This window comes from Globicephala melas, chromosome 11 (genome assembly GCF_963455315.2).
Source record: "Globicephala melas chromosome 11, mGloMel1.2, whole genome shotgun sequence".
Taxonomy (NCBI): Eukaryota; Metazoa; Chordata; class Mammalia; order Artiodactyla; family Delphinidae; genus Globicephala; species Globicephala melas.
Genome location: NC_083324.2, coordinates 65,264,321 through 65,279,498, shown reverse-complemented (window position 1 = coordinate 65,279,498; position 15,178 = coordinate 65,264,321). Strand labels below are relative to the sequence as shown.

At 38.1% G+C, this 15,178-nt stretch overlaps 1 protein-coding gene across 1 annotated transcript in view; it reads left to right on the top strand.

The window, feature by feature from the left end:
* The first annotated feature begins 3,898 nt into the window (after positions 1 to 3,898).
* The window catches only part of SLC26A8 (solute carrier family 26 member 8), a 67,387-nt gene continuing 56,107 nt past the window's right edge, over positions 3,899 to 15,178 (top strand). Inside the window, 2 exon segments of the mRNA XM_030870931.2 lie at positions 3,899 to 4,083; positions 9,576 to 9,715. Coding sequence (XP_030726791.2) covers positions 3,899 to 4,083; positions 9,576 to 9,715 — 325 coding nt within the window.

Below are 15,178 nucleotides of genomic sequence, written 5' to 3'. Positions count from 1 at the left end.
GTAACCGAGATTCCCTCTTGTGTTGTGTCTCAGCTGAAAGGTCATTATCCCATCAGTATAGTTGGGATTACTTTCTTCGGAAATGCATCATCTTTTCCACGTTAAAGTACATTTGCCACTTGTCAGTAACAGCTTCTGATCATCATACCTTATAGGGAAGGGTCCTGCTAGTGCATAAAAACAAGCCAGTAGGGCTTCTGTGAAGTCAAGAAAGACATAATGGAACTGAAGAAATTTCAGAGATGACTACTAAAAACAAAACAATAAGGAAATTATGTGTTTTCCCTTGCTGCCTTTATCCAGTCATATGATAAGTCCTTTAAAGACAGCTTTCTACCTGCCCCTCCTAGCCATCCTGACTGTGGTCCCATGAGTTGTGACTTGATTGCCTCTCCCTTAGACTACCATGGTAGTAATGGGCTCCCACTGGTCTTTTTGCCTCAGTCTCTCCTGTCTCCAGTGCTGTCCAATAGAACTTTCTGTGATGATGGAAGTGTTTTATACCTGCCCTGTCCGGTACAGTAGCCCCTGCCACACATGGCTGTTGAGCACTTGAAATGTAGCTAGTGTGACTAAGGAGCTGAATTTTTCATTTTATTTATTTATAATCTTTAGGCCGTGCCACGCGGCATGTGGGACCTTAGTTCCCTGACCAGGGATCAAACCCGTGCCCCCTGCAGTGAAGCGTGGAGTCTTAACCACTGGACCAACAGGGAAGTCCCTCATTTAATTTTAATTTTATTTAATTTAAATAGCCACAGGTAGCCAGGGGCTACCGTACTGGGCAGCACAGCTCTAGACTATACCACTGATATGATTCATCTTCCCAAAGCACATCTCTGTGCATATTACTACTCCTTCTCGAACATTTTAAATAGCTAAAAAGTCCAGGTTCAGCCCAACATTCAAGACCCTCCAGAAGTAGGCCTCAACCTACTTTTTTGGGTTTGACACTGACTTTACTCAGGCCTATTGAATTACTTGCCTTATATTATCTCTGTAATTTTATCCTGTTCTCTTTCTGAAATACCTTATTCTCCTCCCTGCCCCCAGCTTAGCCAGAGCAGAGTTCAAACGATATCTCCCCTAGGAGGACTTCCTCATCCTTCTAGGTTGGGGTTATTAATCCCACTCTATAGGAGATCATGTGGCATTAGATGTGACATCTATTTTAGAATCAGAAAGACCAGGTTCAGATTCTGGCTCTGCTGTTTAATAGTTATATGATTCTGAGGAACCCGCTAAACTCACAAGTGAAATGAGTATAATCATTATCAGGAAAATAATACCTATCTTTTGAGATGATGTGTGTGAAGAAGCTGGCATATGGCAGGCCAGCAATAAATGTTAATTCCTGTCTTTCCCACCTCTAAAGTCTTATAGCACCATATGTTGGTATTTTTATTCTACTAAATTGTAGAGTCTTTGTCCTTTTTTTTTTTTTTTTTTTGTCTGAGGTTCCCTGACCAGGGATGGAACCTGTGCCCCCTGCTTTGGAAGCACAGAGTCTTAACCACAGGACTGCCAGGGAAGTCCCAAGTCTTTGTCCTTTTGTATCCTCAGAGCACCTAGCATTCAGCAAATGTTTGTGGAACACTGAATTAATCGACCACAGGTGAAATAGCATTCGTCAGTCAGAAATAAATGAAGGCCAAGAATGCATATGGTAGAAATTCACAAGATTGTGAAAATGAAAGCAGACAACCCCACCAAATCCTGGTCTAGTAGATGGTGGCCACCTCTTGAAATATAAATGATGTAGACTGAAGACAATAAAATGAAATCCTTCTTTCCATAAGTGAACTGATGAGATATAATACCTCCTAAGGGTGCGACAACAGAAAACATAAATGCTTTAGCTTTGAAAGAGAGAGAAATTCTTGGGGTATAAACTATAATTTGTGATGGGAGGAATCTAACCTGCAGAGATGTTTTGTTAGAGGTGTACTGTGTTTTTAAAAATATGTAAGGTAATCAACAACATTTAAAAGTCAGAAGATTTCACATAAAAATCTGGAATTATGACTTCTCTGGGAAAAGATCAGATCTGGCCATGCTGGACCCCACATGACCCATGGCAACAATTGCTGCAGTTGAGTAGCTGTAGCTACCTGTCCCAGGCCCACTGTTTCCACTATGCTTGATGTTCATATGTTGCCTGCTTCATGCCTGCTTCGTGCTACTTTCAGAAACAAAATGCTGGATTCTAGACACTGCATCTAACCCAGGATGGCAATTTTTATAATCTCAATATAATAAGCAAGTTAATTAGGGTCTTTTCAGTTGCCAGGAACAGATATATTCTAGTCATAGAAGTTTATTGTAAGATTACATAGGAAAAGTAAGGAAGACTGGATCAATATTCCTATGGGTGGAGGAAAGAAAGGGAAAAATATTACTTATGTTTTAGTGTCCAGTTCTGCTTTTTTTTCCTGTAAGACACGAAGTACTGATTCTCTTAATACATTGTAAAATACCTCTTCCATCCTCTTCTGTATTCCCTAACCACACTCACTTTATTGAATTTGTGATCATTAGTTCATAAGTGTTATACAGCTCACCCCTGCTACCCAATGCTTTGAGAATAAACATACATTATATAACTATGGTCAAGTTACCTAACTTTTCCAAAACCTCAGTTTTATCACCTATAAAATGAGGATAATAGTAGTACTAGGATTGTTGTTGGAATTAAAAGAAATAACTCATGAAAAAAATCTAGTGCAATGCTTGGTATATAATAAGTGCTCTACAAATGTTGGTGTTGATAATGTTTCCGCTGCTGAAGATACAGGATAATTCTGATGGAAAACAAATGTTGCTGATACATTGAACTTGTTTGCAGCCTCACCTATACAAGAACTACTTGTGTAATCTGCATAATTTGAGTGTTTACCTATATATTTTATAACTATGCAAAATATATATATGTATACTTTTTACACATTTGTGTGGAAGAATATTAGAGTTCATGCTGTTTTTATTATTCAAAAACACAGATGATCAAGAACAGTTATACCTTCTCCCAGAGATGGATCTATATCCATCCTCATTAACTCTTTCTTCTCATTCTCTTTAAAACAGCAGGATGATACTACAGATTTTTAAAGCTTAAAGTGACCTTAGAGATCATATTGTCAAACCATGTCATTTTATGGACAAGGAAACTGAAATTCACTTTCTAAGAAACTTGCCCCCGGTCATACAGCTAGTTAGAAAAACAGCCAGGGCTAGAACTCCAGAATCCTGATATCCTGTGCAGTGCTTTTTCTGCTACATCATGATGCCACTAACTGGATACTTGACCATAATTCAAGAAATACTTGTTGAGGGCCTGCTAAGCGTCAGGCATTATCCTGGGCTCTGGGGATACAGCCATGAACAAAGTCCTGCCTCTTGGATTTACATTTTAGTGTGGGAAACAGACAATGAACAAATAGACAAATATTGAATCAGGTACTGGTTAGTTCTATGAAGAAAGGAAAAGGGTAAAGGGATAATGATGGATGCTATTTTAGAGAGAAAAGGAGTTAAAAGACACTATGTTGACCCTTTAACCCTTAGCATTTTCAGTGAAAATTGGTGATTATACTTTTACCTCTTAATCTTTTCCCCTGCAACATAGCAACATAATTGAATATAAAGAAAACTAGGCTTTCTAGCTGGACACCTGGGTTCTAGTCCTGACTCTAATTATTCAAAAACCAAGGTTGTTTAAACTTCTGGGCTTTGGTTTCTCCATTTTGAAAATGAAAATAATATATACCTTGCTTTCTTTATAGGGTTGTTTTAAGTATAAAATTATACAATAAATGGAATGCTTATTTCCATAAAAATGTGCCAAGGATCTAGACTTTTTAAAAACTCTTTTGTTTAACTTCTTTCCACTTATCCAGGAATGATGCAACCAGAGAGGAGCTTCCAGAGTTTGGGCTCTAGATACAGGCAAAACTCTTTCATGTATGATGTGAAGCGAGATGTGTACAATGAGGAGAACTTTCAACAGGAGTACAGAAGGAAGACCGCTTTCTCTGGGAAGTTGGACATCGACATCAGCACCGTCAGTCACCATGTCCAGTGCCGGTGCGTGTGTGCGATCATTCAGCTGCCACCAAGCTGGCAGCCCTAAAACTCTACTTGACACCTTTGGTGCCTACTTCTGTTTTCCTCCTCTGAATTCCTGTCATCAGAACCCTTAGCTTATTGCATAATTCCTCTACAGTTTTTTTGTGGTTTGTCTTGTAGCACCTTCTTTTTTTTTTTTTTTTTTTTTGCGGTATGCGGTCCTCTCACTGTTGTGGCCTCTTCCGTTGCGGAGCACAGGCTCCGGATGCGCAGGCTCAGTGGCCGTGGCTCACGGGCCCAGCCGCTCTGCGGCATGTGGGATCTTCCCAGACCGGGGCACGAGCCTGTGTCCACTGCATCGGCAGGCGGACTCCCAACCACTGCACCACCAGGGAAGCCCCCTTCTTTTTTTTTTTTTTACTTTTTAAAATTTTATTTTATTTTTGGCTGTGTTGGGTCTTTGTTGCTGCACACTGGCTTTCTCGTTGCTGCGCGGGCTCCTCATCACGGTGGCTTCTCTTGTTACAGAGCACGGGCTCTAGGTGTGCAGGCTTCGGTAGTTGTGGTGCATGGGCTCAGCAGTTGTGGCATGTGGGCTCAGTAATTGTGGCACACAGGCTTAGTCACTCCGTGGCATGTGGGATCTTCCCAGACCAGGGATCAAACCCGTGTTCCCTGCATTGGCAGGCAGATTCTTAACCACTGCGCCACCAGGGAAGTCCCTTCTAGCACCTTGTTGATTATAAACTTCATGGACATGAAGACCTTGGCTGTCCCCCACAGCATCTAGGGATGGTATTTAATAAATACATTGTTTGATTAACCACCATTGCCAGTCTCCTAACAACAACAACAAAAGCAACCGTGGTGAAATAATTAATGATAGCAGAATGACTATGTAAACCCTATAGTTCAGGAGCTCGTAACCTGTTTTTGTGCTGTGAACCTTTTAGCAGTCTATCAGAGCTAATGAACATCCCTTCAGAATAATTTTTTTTTTACTTTTTTAAATTGTGGTAAAATATATATAATATAAAATTTGTGGTTTTAACCATTTTAAAGTGTACAAATTAGCAGCATTAATGACATTCACGTTGTTGTGCAACTATCACCACTATCTATTTCCAAAACTTTTTCATCACCCCAAACAGAAACTCTGTACCCATTAGGCAATAACTCCCCATTTCCCCCTCCTCCAGCCCCTGGTAACCTCTCTTCTACTTTCTGTCTCTATGGATTGTGTATTCTAAATATTTCATTTAAATGGAGTCAGACAATATTTGTCTTTCATGTCTGGTTTATTTCACTTAGCACAATGGTGTAGCGTGGATCAGTGCTTCATTTCATTTTATGGCTGATGATACTCCATTGTATGTATGTACCACATTTTGTTTATCCATTCATCTGTTAATGGACACTTAGGTTGTTTCCAATTTTTGTCTATCGTGAATAATGCTACCATGAATATTGGCATAGGAGTATCTGTTCAAGTCCCTGCTTACAATTCTTTTAGGTATACACCTAAGAGTGGACTTGTTGGATCATATATTTAACTTTTTTTTTTTTTTTTTTTTTTTGCGGTACGCGGGCCTGTCACTGTTGTGGCCTCTCCCGTTGCGGAGCACAGGCTCCGGACGCGCAAGCTCAGCGGCCATGGCTCACGGGCGCAGCCGCTCCGCGGCATGTGGGATCTTCCCGGACTGGGGCACGAACCTGTGTCCCCTGCATCGGCAGGCACACTCTCAACCACTGTGCCACCAGGGAAGCCCCTGTTTAACTTTTTGAGGAATTTTTTTTTCACAGAAGCTGCAGCATTGTGCATTCACATCAGCAAGTGTTCCAATTTCTCCATATCCTCTCCAACATTTGTTATTTTCCATTTTTTTAATTATAGCCATACTAGTAGGTGTAAAATGGTATCACATTGTGTGTTGCTTTTTTTTTTTTTTGCATTTCCCTAATAACTAAATATGATGAGCATCTTTTCATGTGCTTATTGGTCACTCGTGAATCTTTTTTGAAGAAATGTCTATTTACTTCCTTTGCCCTTTTAAAAATTAGGTTGTTTATCTTTTTGTTGTTGAATTATAGGAGTCCTTTATATATTCTGGATATTAAAACCCTTATCAGATATATGATTTGCAAATATTTTCTCCCATTCTGTAGGTTGTCTGTTGATAGTGTCCTGTGTACACAGTTTTCATTTTAATGAAATGCTATTTATCTATTTTTTTCTTTTGTTGCTTGTGATTTTTGTGTCATATTTAAGAAACTATTGTGAAATCCAAGGTAATGAAGATTTTCCCGTTTTCTTCTAAGACTTTTGTAGTTTTAGCTCTTAAATTTAGATCCTTGATCCATTCTGAGTTAATTTTATATACAGTATAGAGTAAGAGTCTGGCTTCATTTTTTTCCACGTAGCTATCCCATTTTCCCAGCACTATATGTTGAAGAGTCTATTCTTTCTCCATTGAATGGTCTTGGCCAGAATATTTTTAAATGCATAAAATACATAGTATTATAAAGGAAACCAGTTATATTGAAATATAGTTATCAAAATATGAAAATATCCAAAAATTATATTTAATGATTGTGGGTCTAATAACTACCATACTTTCTAAGTAATGATGAATATAAATGCTATTTTAAGGTATCTGCAGCAATTTTAATGTAATATGAAGATATTTGTGATTCTATTGGTGAAGAAGTCAAGCTCTGCTGATACTACTGTGGTTTGTTGTCAGTGTTCATAACTGAAGGAAATGCTACATTTCAGTTAGGAGGTTAGTGAAAATAAAGATATAATTTTTCCTAAAGTCACATATCCCCATGAATTCTATCTAGAGACACCTTGATCATCCATGGACCTCAGGTTAAAAACCCTTTGTGACCTACATCATGATATTAACCCTAACTACTCAACCTGTCCTCACTCACACTCCAGATTTATTAGTCCCTCTTGTTCCTTGATTTATCACTCATAATTGGCATGAGTTAGGTGACAAGTGAAGAAGGCTTCCACGCAGCCCTATTGCAGACCTTCCTCCCTCTGAGCCTTCTCCTTTGCCCATATCCTGCCGTTTGCAAGTTGTGGTTTTGGATGTCACTCCCCTGTCCTATATCACAACTCTCATTTTTTCTGCTCCAGGATGGGTCAGAGGTCATATATCAAAGAGAGCATTTGGGGGCCACATTGGTTTTGTCTCTACAAAAGGATAATCTTTTCCTGACTTATACCTCATCATAAACAGGTACTACCAAAGAAATTTCAGCCTTACTCCCCTCCAGCTGCCCTATCCTTAGACCCTTAAATCTGACCCACACTGCCTCCCATGGGTTTTTATAGCAGTGCTTATTCCCTACTTCTAAAACAAACAGTTATATCCACTTCTGAATTTTAACCTGAAAGGTAGCACAGCACTGTGGTTAAGAGCAAGACTCAGAAGCCAGATTGCCTGGTTCTGAATCCCAGTTCTGCTGCTTTCCAACTGTGTGACCTTAGGTAAGCTATCCATGCCTACTGTGCTTCAGTAGCCTCATCTATAAAATGGGGATGATAAAAGCACCTACCTTATAAGGCAATTGTGAGGATTTAAAGAATATTTGTAAAGCACCTAGCAAATAGTAAAATAATAATAATAATCTTTTAATTTCATCTCTTCCTTTCTGCAGAAAACCTCATATCTTCCTTCATTTTCTCCCTTTTAGTTACCCAACTGCAATACTCCCTCTCTTTAAAAAAATCTCCCCTGTGCTTTCACATCAACTCTTACATTCCTCACTTTTAAGATGCTTTAACTAGGATCCAGATTCATGTCGAAGTGCTTATAACTCTTCCACCACCAGCTTCAGTTTCTGTTCCTCTAACTCCTTCCTTGATCCCTGTCAGTCTTAGGTCCTCATTATTCCATGTCCATTTTATTTTTTTGCCATGTCAGAGAGCTTTGATGACTCTCCCTAGGGTCGCTGGTCTTCCAGGGTGGCACATGGAGAGGAAGGGACACCGGACCAGATGCAGAAACAAATTGTCCCAATGCCATGCTGTATTCTCCCCCATAGAGGGCCGTAATTGGAGACAGCACACTCTCCACACCCAGGGATTCTCATAAAAATAGCAATATGTTGTTCTTTCTAAACCTATGGTCTTGCTTCTGGCTCCTAAGCAGAATTCAACAGCTGTCGATAGGAACTGTGATGATAATAGACTGGATAGAACACTGAACTAAAAATCACGAAATCTGGATTCTAGCCCCAGTTCTACCCACACTTGTTACTGTGACCTTGGCAAAGACATTTACACTTCTTTGGCCTTAATTAGCTTAGGGACTGTAATGCTCATAGTTGTTAGAGTCAAGCATATTGAAATTACTTCTTTTCTGAGCACACATTTTAGCCTTGCATACACTGAAGTTATATTTGTTGCTACAGTCAAATCGCAATTATTCAGAGATAGCTCATACATGAAAAATCTCCATACTCTTTGTTTTCAGCCCATAATGAGATATAAATAGCAAAAAGCAATTTAAAACCATATTAGCAAAAAAAAAAAAACCATATTAGCTTTACTAGTGGATTAATTGATTAACAGATTGATTGATTGGTTTACAATGATTCTGCTGCTTTGATGATCTAAAGGTTTAAGTAGGTTTCCTCAATCTCAGTACTGTTGACGTTTCGGACCGTGAAATCATTTCTTGTGGAGGGCTGTCCTGTGCATTGTAGGATGTTTGGTGGCATCCCTGGCCTCTACCCACTAGATGCGAGTCGTGACAATCAAAAATGTCTCCAGACATTACCAGATGTCCCTTAGGGAACAAAATTGCTTCTGGTCATTATCCACTGGGTTAAAAGATAATAAGGCCTTATTTTATTCCCTTTTTTCCCATGACTAATGCCATAAGCACAAGCCTCCATATTCTATATTTTCTGTAAATTTCTGCATGTTACAGGTCAAAGCCATGTAGAGTTAATGCTTGGTAAAAATTTTAGTATACAGGAATGATGTGAATGTGTTAATTCTCTGCCACCCACCAACAGCACATCTCAAAACACTATCCTTACCAAGAGAAAGCCATAACAGTCCATTTTTCTACTGGAAAATTTTGGTAGGTTGAATTCTTTTCAAACATTCTGTAAAACCACAGGCCTGATTCATATGCTGGACTTACAAGGCCTAGTTCTTGTCATACATATGGCACCGGATCTCAGTTGAAGTTGATACTGTCCCCCAGGGAACATTTAGCAGTGTCTGGAGACATTTTTCATTGTCACAACTAGGGGAGGAGATGCTACTGGCATCTAATGGGTAGAGATCGGAGATGCTGCTAAACATCCTACAATGCACAGGACAGACTCACAACAAAGACTTATCCAGTCCAATATGTCCAAATATCAGTAGTGTTGAAAGAAACTCTGTTGTAGGGGAAGAAGAAGGTACTCACAATGCCTTTTCTTGGCCATGTGGGCTTTTTCTTTGGAGAACCTAATCAAGTCTCTGTTCTTTCTCACAGCTGCTCATGGTACAAGTTTCGAAGATGCATGCTTACAATCTTTCCCTTCCTAGAGTGGATGTGTTTTTATCGATTCAAGGATTGGCTTCTTGGAGACTTACTTGCTGGGATAAGTGTTGGCCTCGTGCAAGTTCCCCAAGGTAAGAAAGATACGAAGATTTTTCACCCACAGACAATACACCAGACCTGGTCACTTGCCCAGAGTAAACAAATTACTTGTGCTAGATGAATAGAAAAAAAATGTGAATTCCATTCACATCATTACCATTTGTTTCCTTACCTGCCAAATTTCTAACTCTTCTAGGGTAGTTCCAAAAGTCTCAGTTTAGTTTAGACCCCTGATACCTTCTAGAGTATTTGTAATGCCTGCTCATGGTCATTTTTTGCTCAACTAGTCATTTTATGCTCACTCCAATAGATCTCACTTGGCATTGGTTTTACTTAAAAAGGTGAAGGATAGGAAACACAGCATGCTAGCTTCCCTTCAGCAAGTTACACACACAGCAGTACAGGGGTTATTCTTTGGTCGTACAAACGGCAGTTCAGATATGACACAACAAGATCACACAGATAGGTGCGGGAGCTATCGGGCTTTAGAAGCCCCATTTCCCAAATAGAAACCAACATCTCTTGTAATTCCCATAACTGATGCCTCCATGGGTCCCACAGCGACATGCCCAGTTACAAGAGTCATTGTGCTCTGAGAAGCTCAAAACTAAGGCTTCCCACAAGATATTAATCTTTAATTCATAGTCCCCTTGGTCCAGGTAGAATATACTAATCAGGCTCCTTTTACCATAACTAATGTTGGCTGGTAACACAGCTGACCTTCCACCATTATCAGGTTTCCAAAGAAACAGAGCTAGAAGGTTAACCCAAGATCAACTTGATCAGAGAAAGAGAAAGGATTTTGTGTTAATCCGTTACTCAGAGTAGTTCACAATTCCCTACGTAGTCTTTAAACACCTCTGTTTCTCTCTTCTTCTGGGGCAAACCAAGCAGTGTTGAAACTTGTGATTGTAAAGCACAAATGAAGCCAACCAAAGGGGCCAGTGGCAGCTGAAATCCAACTCTGGCATAGGGCTGTTAGTTGGAGAAAAGGGATCCCTTTAAAATAATTAATTAATTATCATACAGTAAAATTTACTTCTTTCATACAGTTCTATTAATTTAAACACAGGTATAGGGTTGTATAACCACGCCACAGTCAAGTTACATAACAGTTGCGTCAGCCCCAAAACTCTCTTGTGCCATCACTTTTTAGTCACATCCTCCACTAACTTCTAACCCCCGGCAACCACAGATCTCTTCTCCATCACCATAGTTCTGTCTTTTCGAAAATGTCATGTAAATGGACTCATACAGTATGTAACTTCTGAAGGGTGGCTTCTTTAATTCAGCTTTATGCCTTTGAAATTAATGCAAATTGTTATGTGCATTGATAGTTTATTCCTTTTTATTGTAGAACAATATTCCATTATATGGCTATATCACAGTTTTTTGTCCATCATTCACTTATTGACGAACATTTTGTTTCCAGTTTTGGGCCATCACAGAGTTGCTGTGAACATTCATGCACAGGTTTTCGTTTGAAAATATTTTTCGTTTCTCTAGGGTAAATAACCCAGGAGTGATATTGTTGGTTATATGGGAAGTGTATGTTTAACTTTGTAAGAAACTGCCACACTGTTTTTCCAGAGTGGCTGTACCTACCATTTTACATTTCCACCAGCAATGTATGAGAATTCTAGTTCCTCCACACCCTTGTCAGCACTTGATATTGTCAGTATTTTAAAATTAAGCTTTCTATTTTGAGTTAACTATAGATTCACATGAATTTGTAAGAAACCACAGAGAAGTCCCTTGTATCCCTTACCCACTTTCGTCAGTAGTAAATCTTGCAAAACTATAGATCAGTCTCACAATCAGGATGTTAACATTGATGCAGTCAAGATACAGAACATTTATACCACCACAAGGATCCCTCATATTGCCCTTTTATAGTCACCCCCACTTGCTCTCTGCCCCCATCCCCTCCTTAATCCCTAGCAATCACTCATCTTTTCTTCATTTCTATAATGTTATCATTTCAAGAAAGTTACATAAATGGAGTCATACAGTGTGTAACCATTTGGTATTGGCTTTTTTCACTCATCATAATTCTCTGGAGATTCATCTAGGTTGTTGTGTGTATCAATAGTTTATTCCTTTTTATTTCTGAGTAGTATTCCATGGTATGGATATACCACAGTTTGCTTAAAATTTCACCCTTGAAAGACATCTGGATTGTTTGTAGTTTTTGGCTATTACAAATATAACTATTATGAACATCTGTATGTAGGTTAGTGAACATAGTCTTCATTTTTCTGGGATAAATGTCCAGGAGTGCAATTGTTGGATTGTATAGTAGTTGGCATGTTTAATTTTCTAAGAAACTGCCAAGCTATTTTCTAGAGTGGTTGTATCATTTTACATTCCTATTGTCAATGTGTGAGTGATACCGTTGCTCTGCATCCTCACTACCATTTGGTGTAGTCACTAGTTTTTACTTTAGCCATTCTGATAGGTGTGTAGTGAGATCTCATTGTGGTTTCAGTTTGCATTTCCCTAATGGTTAATGATGTTTAATATCGTTTCATATGCTAATTCTCCATCTATACATTTTAATGAAATGGCTCTTCTTGTCTTTTGCTCATATCCTAACTGGACTGTTTGCATTTTTACTTTTGAGTTTTGAGAGTTATTTATATATTCTAGGTACTAGTCCTTTGTCTTTTGTGTTTGGCAAATATGTTCTCCCAGTCTGTAACTTTCCTTTTAATTCTCTTAACAGAGTATTTACAGAGCAAAATTACTAACTTTGATGAGGTCTACTTTTTGGTATCTGTTATTTTAGCCATTCTAAGAGATATGTAGTGGTATCTCATTGTGTTTTTAATTTGCATTTCCCTAATGGTTAATGAAGTTGAACATCTTTTCATGTTTTTATTTGCTGTCCTTCGATCCCCTTTGGCAAAGTGCCTGTTCAAGTTTTTTGCCCAGTTTTTAATTGGAATTTTTTTCTTATTGTTAATTTTTTTTTTTTTTTTGCAGTACGCGGGCCTGTCACTGCCGTGGCCTCTCCCGTTGCGGAGCACAGGCTTCGGGCGCACAGGCTCGGCGGCCATGGCTCACGAGCCCAGCCGCTCTGCGGCATGTGGGATTTTCCCGGACTGGGGCACAAACCCGCATCCCCTGCATCGGCAGGCGGACTCTCAACCACTGCGCCACCAGGGAAGCCCAGTCTTATTGTTAATTTTTGATAATTCTTTTTATATTCTGAGTACAAGTCCTTTGTCAGATATGTGATTTTCAAATATTTTCTCTCAGTCTGTAGCTTATCTCTTCATTCTCTTGACAGTATCTCTGGCAGAACAAAAGGTTTTAATTTTGATAAAGTCCAATTTATCAATTTTTTTTCCTTTTATGGATTGTACTTTTCTTATCATATATAAAAACTCTTCACTTAACCATCAGGTCACAAAGATTTTCTCCTATGTTTTCTTCTAAAAGTCTTACATTTTATGCTTTACTTTTAGAACTGATCCATTTTGAGTTAATCTTTAAATAAGTTGTGAAGTTTAGGTCAAGGTGTATTTTTTGCTGCATTTTTAAAGAAGACTATTCTCCAATGAATTGCTTTTGAACTCTTGTCAGAGATCAAATAGCCATATTTTTGTGGGACTATTTCTGGACTCTATTCTCTTCCATTGATGTATATGTCTACCCCTTTCCCAATATCATGTGTCAATTATTGTATCTTTTTAGTGAGTCTTAAAATTGGGTAGTGTGATTCCTCCAATTTTATTCTTTTTCGAAATTGTTTTAACTATTCTTTCATACAAATTTTAGAATCAGCTTGTCAATATCTACAAAAAATTCTTCTGAGATTTTGATAGCCATTGATTAAATTCATAGGTTACTTTGAGGAGAATTGATATCTTATTATGTTGAGTTTCCACTCCATGATCACAATAAGTCTCTTTATTTATTTAGGTGTTGCTTTAATTTCTTTCATCAGCATTTGTAGTTTGCAGCATACAGATTCTGTATATATTTTGTTAGATTTATATCTAAGTATTTCATTTTGGAAGAGATATTGTATATGGTAATTTAAAACATTTTTGGTTTCCAGTTGTGCATTGTTTGCATATAGAAATACAATTGAATTTTGTGTGTTTACCTTGTATCCTGCAACTCACTTATTAGTTCTAAGAATCTTTTGTAGATTCCCTGGGACTCACTACATTGATAGTCATATCATCTGTGAGTAGAGACAGTTATGTTTTCTTCCTTCTAATATGAATGGCTTTTATAACTTTTTCTTGCTTATTGTACTAGCTAAGACTTCCAGTATATGTTAAATAAGAGTGGTGAGAATAGACATTTTTGCTTTGTTCCTGATCTCAGGGGAAAATCATTCAATCGTTCAACATTAAGTATGATGTTAGCTGTAGGGTTTTTGTAGGTGCCCTTTATTAGGTGGAGAAAGTTTGTATCTTTTCTAGTTTGCTGAGAATTTTTATCATAAGTGAATGTTGTATTTTGTCAAAGTTTTCCCTTTAGACTGGATTACATGAATTGATTTTAAAATATTGAACTAGCCTTGTATTCCCAGAATAAAGGAGTACCTTTTAAATTTTTCATATGGCAGATACAAACCAGAATGATCCATTTGTATGTGTATATTCACTTCCAGGAAAGTATCAGAAAGTCTCTAGAGCATTCGTGTGGTGCTGAAATGAGAGACCTGAACTCTTGGCACTGATGCTTTGCCTGTGAGTCCTCTACTGACACCACTTATGAAACATCCTTCGTTTATGGTCAAAGTTTGAGGACATTTCTTTGCTAAATTTCCAAGTCATCAGTATAATTTCGTACCAAAATAAGAATGACATTAGGATGTATAAGTATACCTAGCATCCAGCACAGTATTTGGCACATAGTAGGTACTCAAGATATTTGTTGAATAATGATTACATAACTGTGTGAATGAATGAATCCAAGCAACTCTGCTGACTGACTAAGGGAATGTGTGTTATTTTAAGTAGTGTGAATAATGAAATAATTTGTAGTGTAAATAATTCAAAAGTTTTACTTATATTTAAACAGGTAGGCCCTAACGACTTAATAATTTTCTTCAGATGAAACAAAAATACTGCATGATGAAAACCTTATTAAAAAGATGCTGGCTCTTCCTTACAGTAGAATCCCAATTTACAAATGTGAAAGAAAATAGAAAATCACCATTAGTGAAAAACTACAGTCATACTTATTGGAGATAAAATCCACTAACAGAGGTTAAAATTAGTGGGTAAAAGTTTGCAATCTATGTAACAGGATTTGCATAGTTTCAAAGTATCTTCCTCAAGATATTTATCAACTACTCCACTAATTTACAGTAGAGAACCTGGGAGAAACTACCTTAAACAAGTGATCAATGCTATCACCACCAATAGTAAGACATACGGAGATCACGAATCTTGTGATATGATGCACTAAAAAGGACACAATACCATTTCTGCAGTATGCACATCAAAAATGTATAACCTTAGCATGATCAT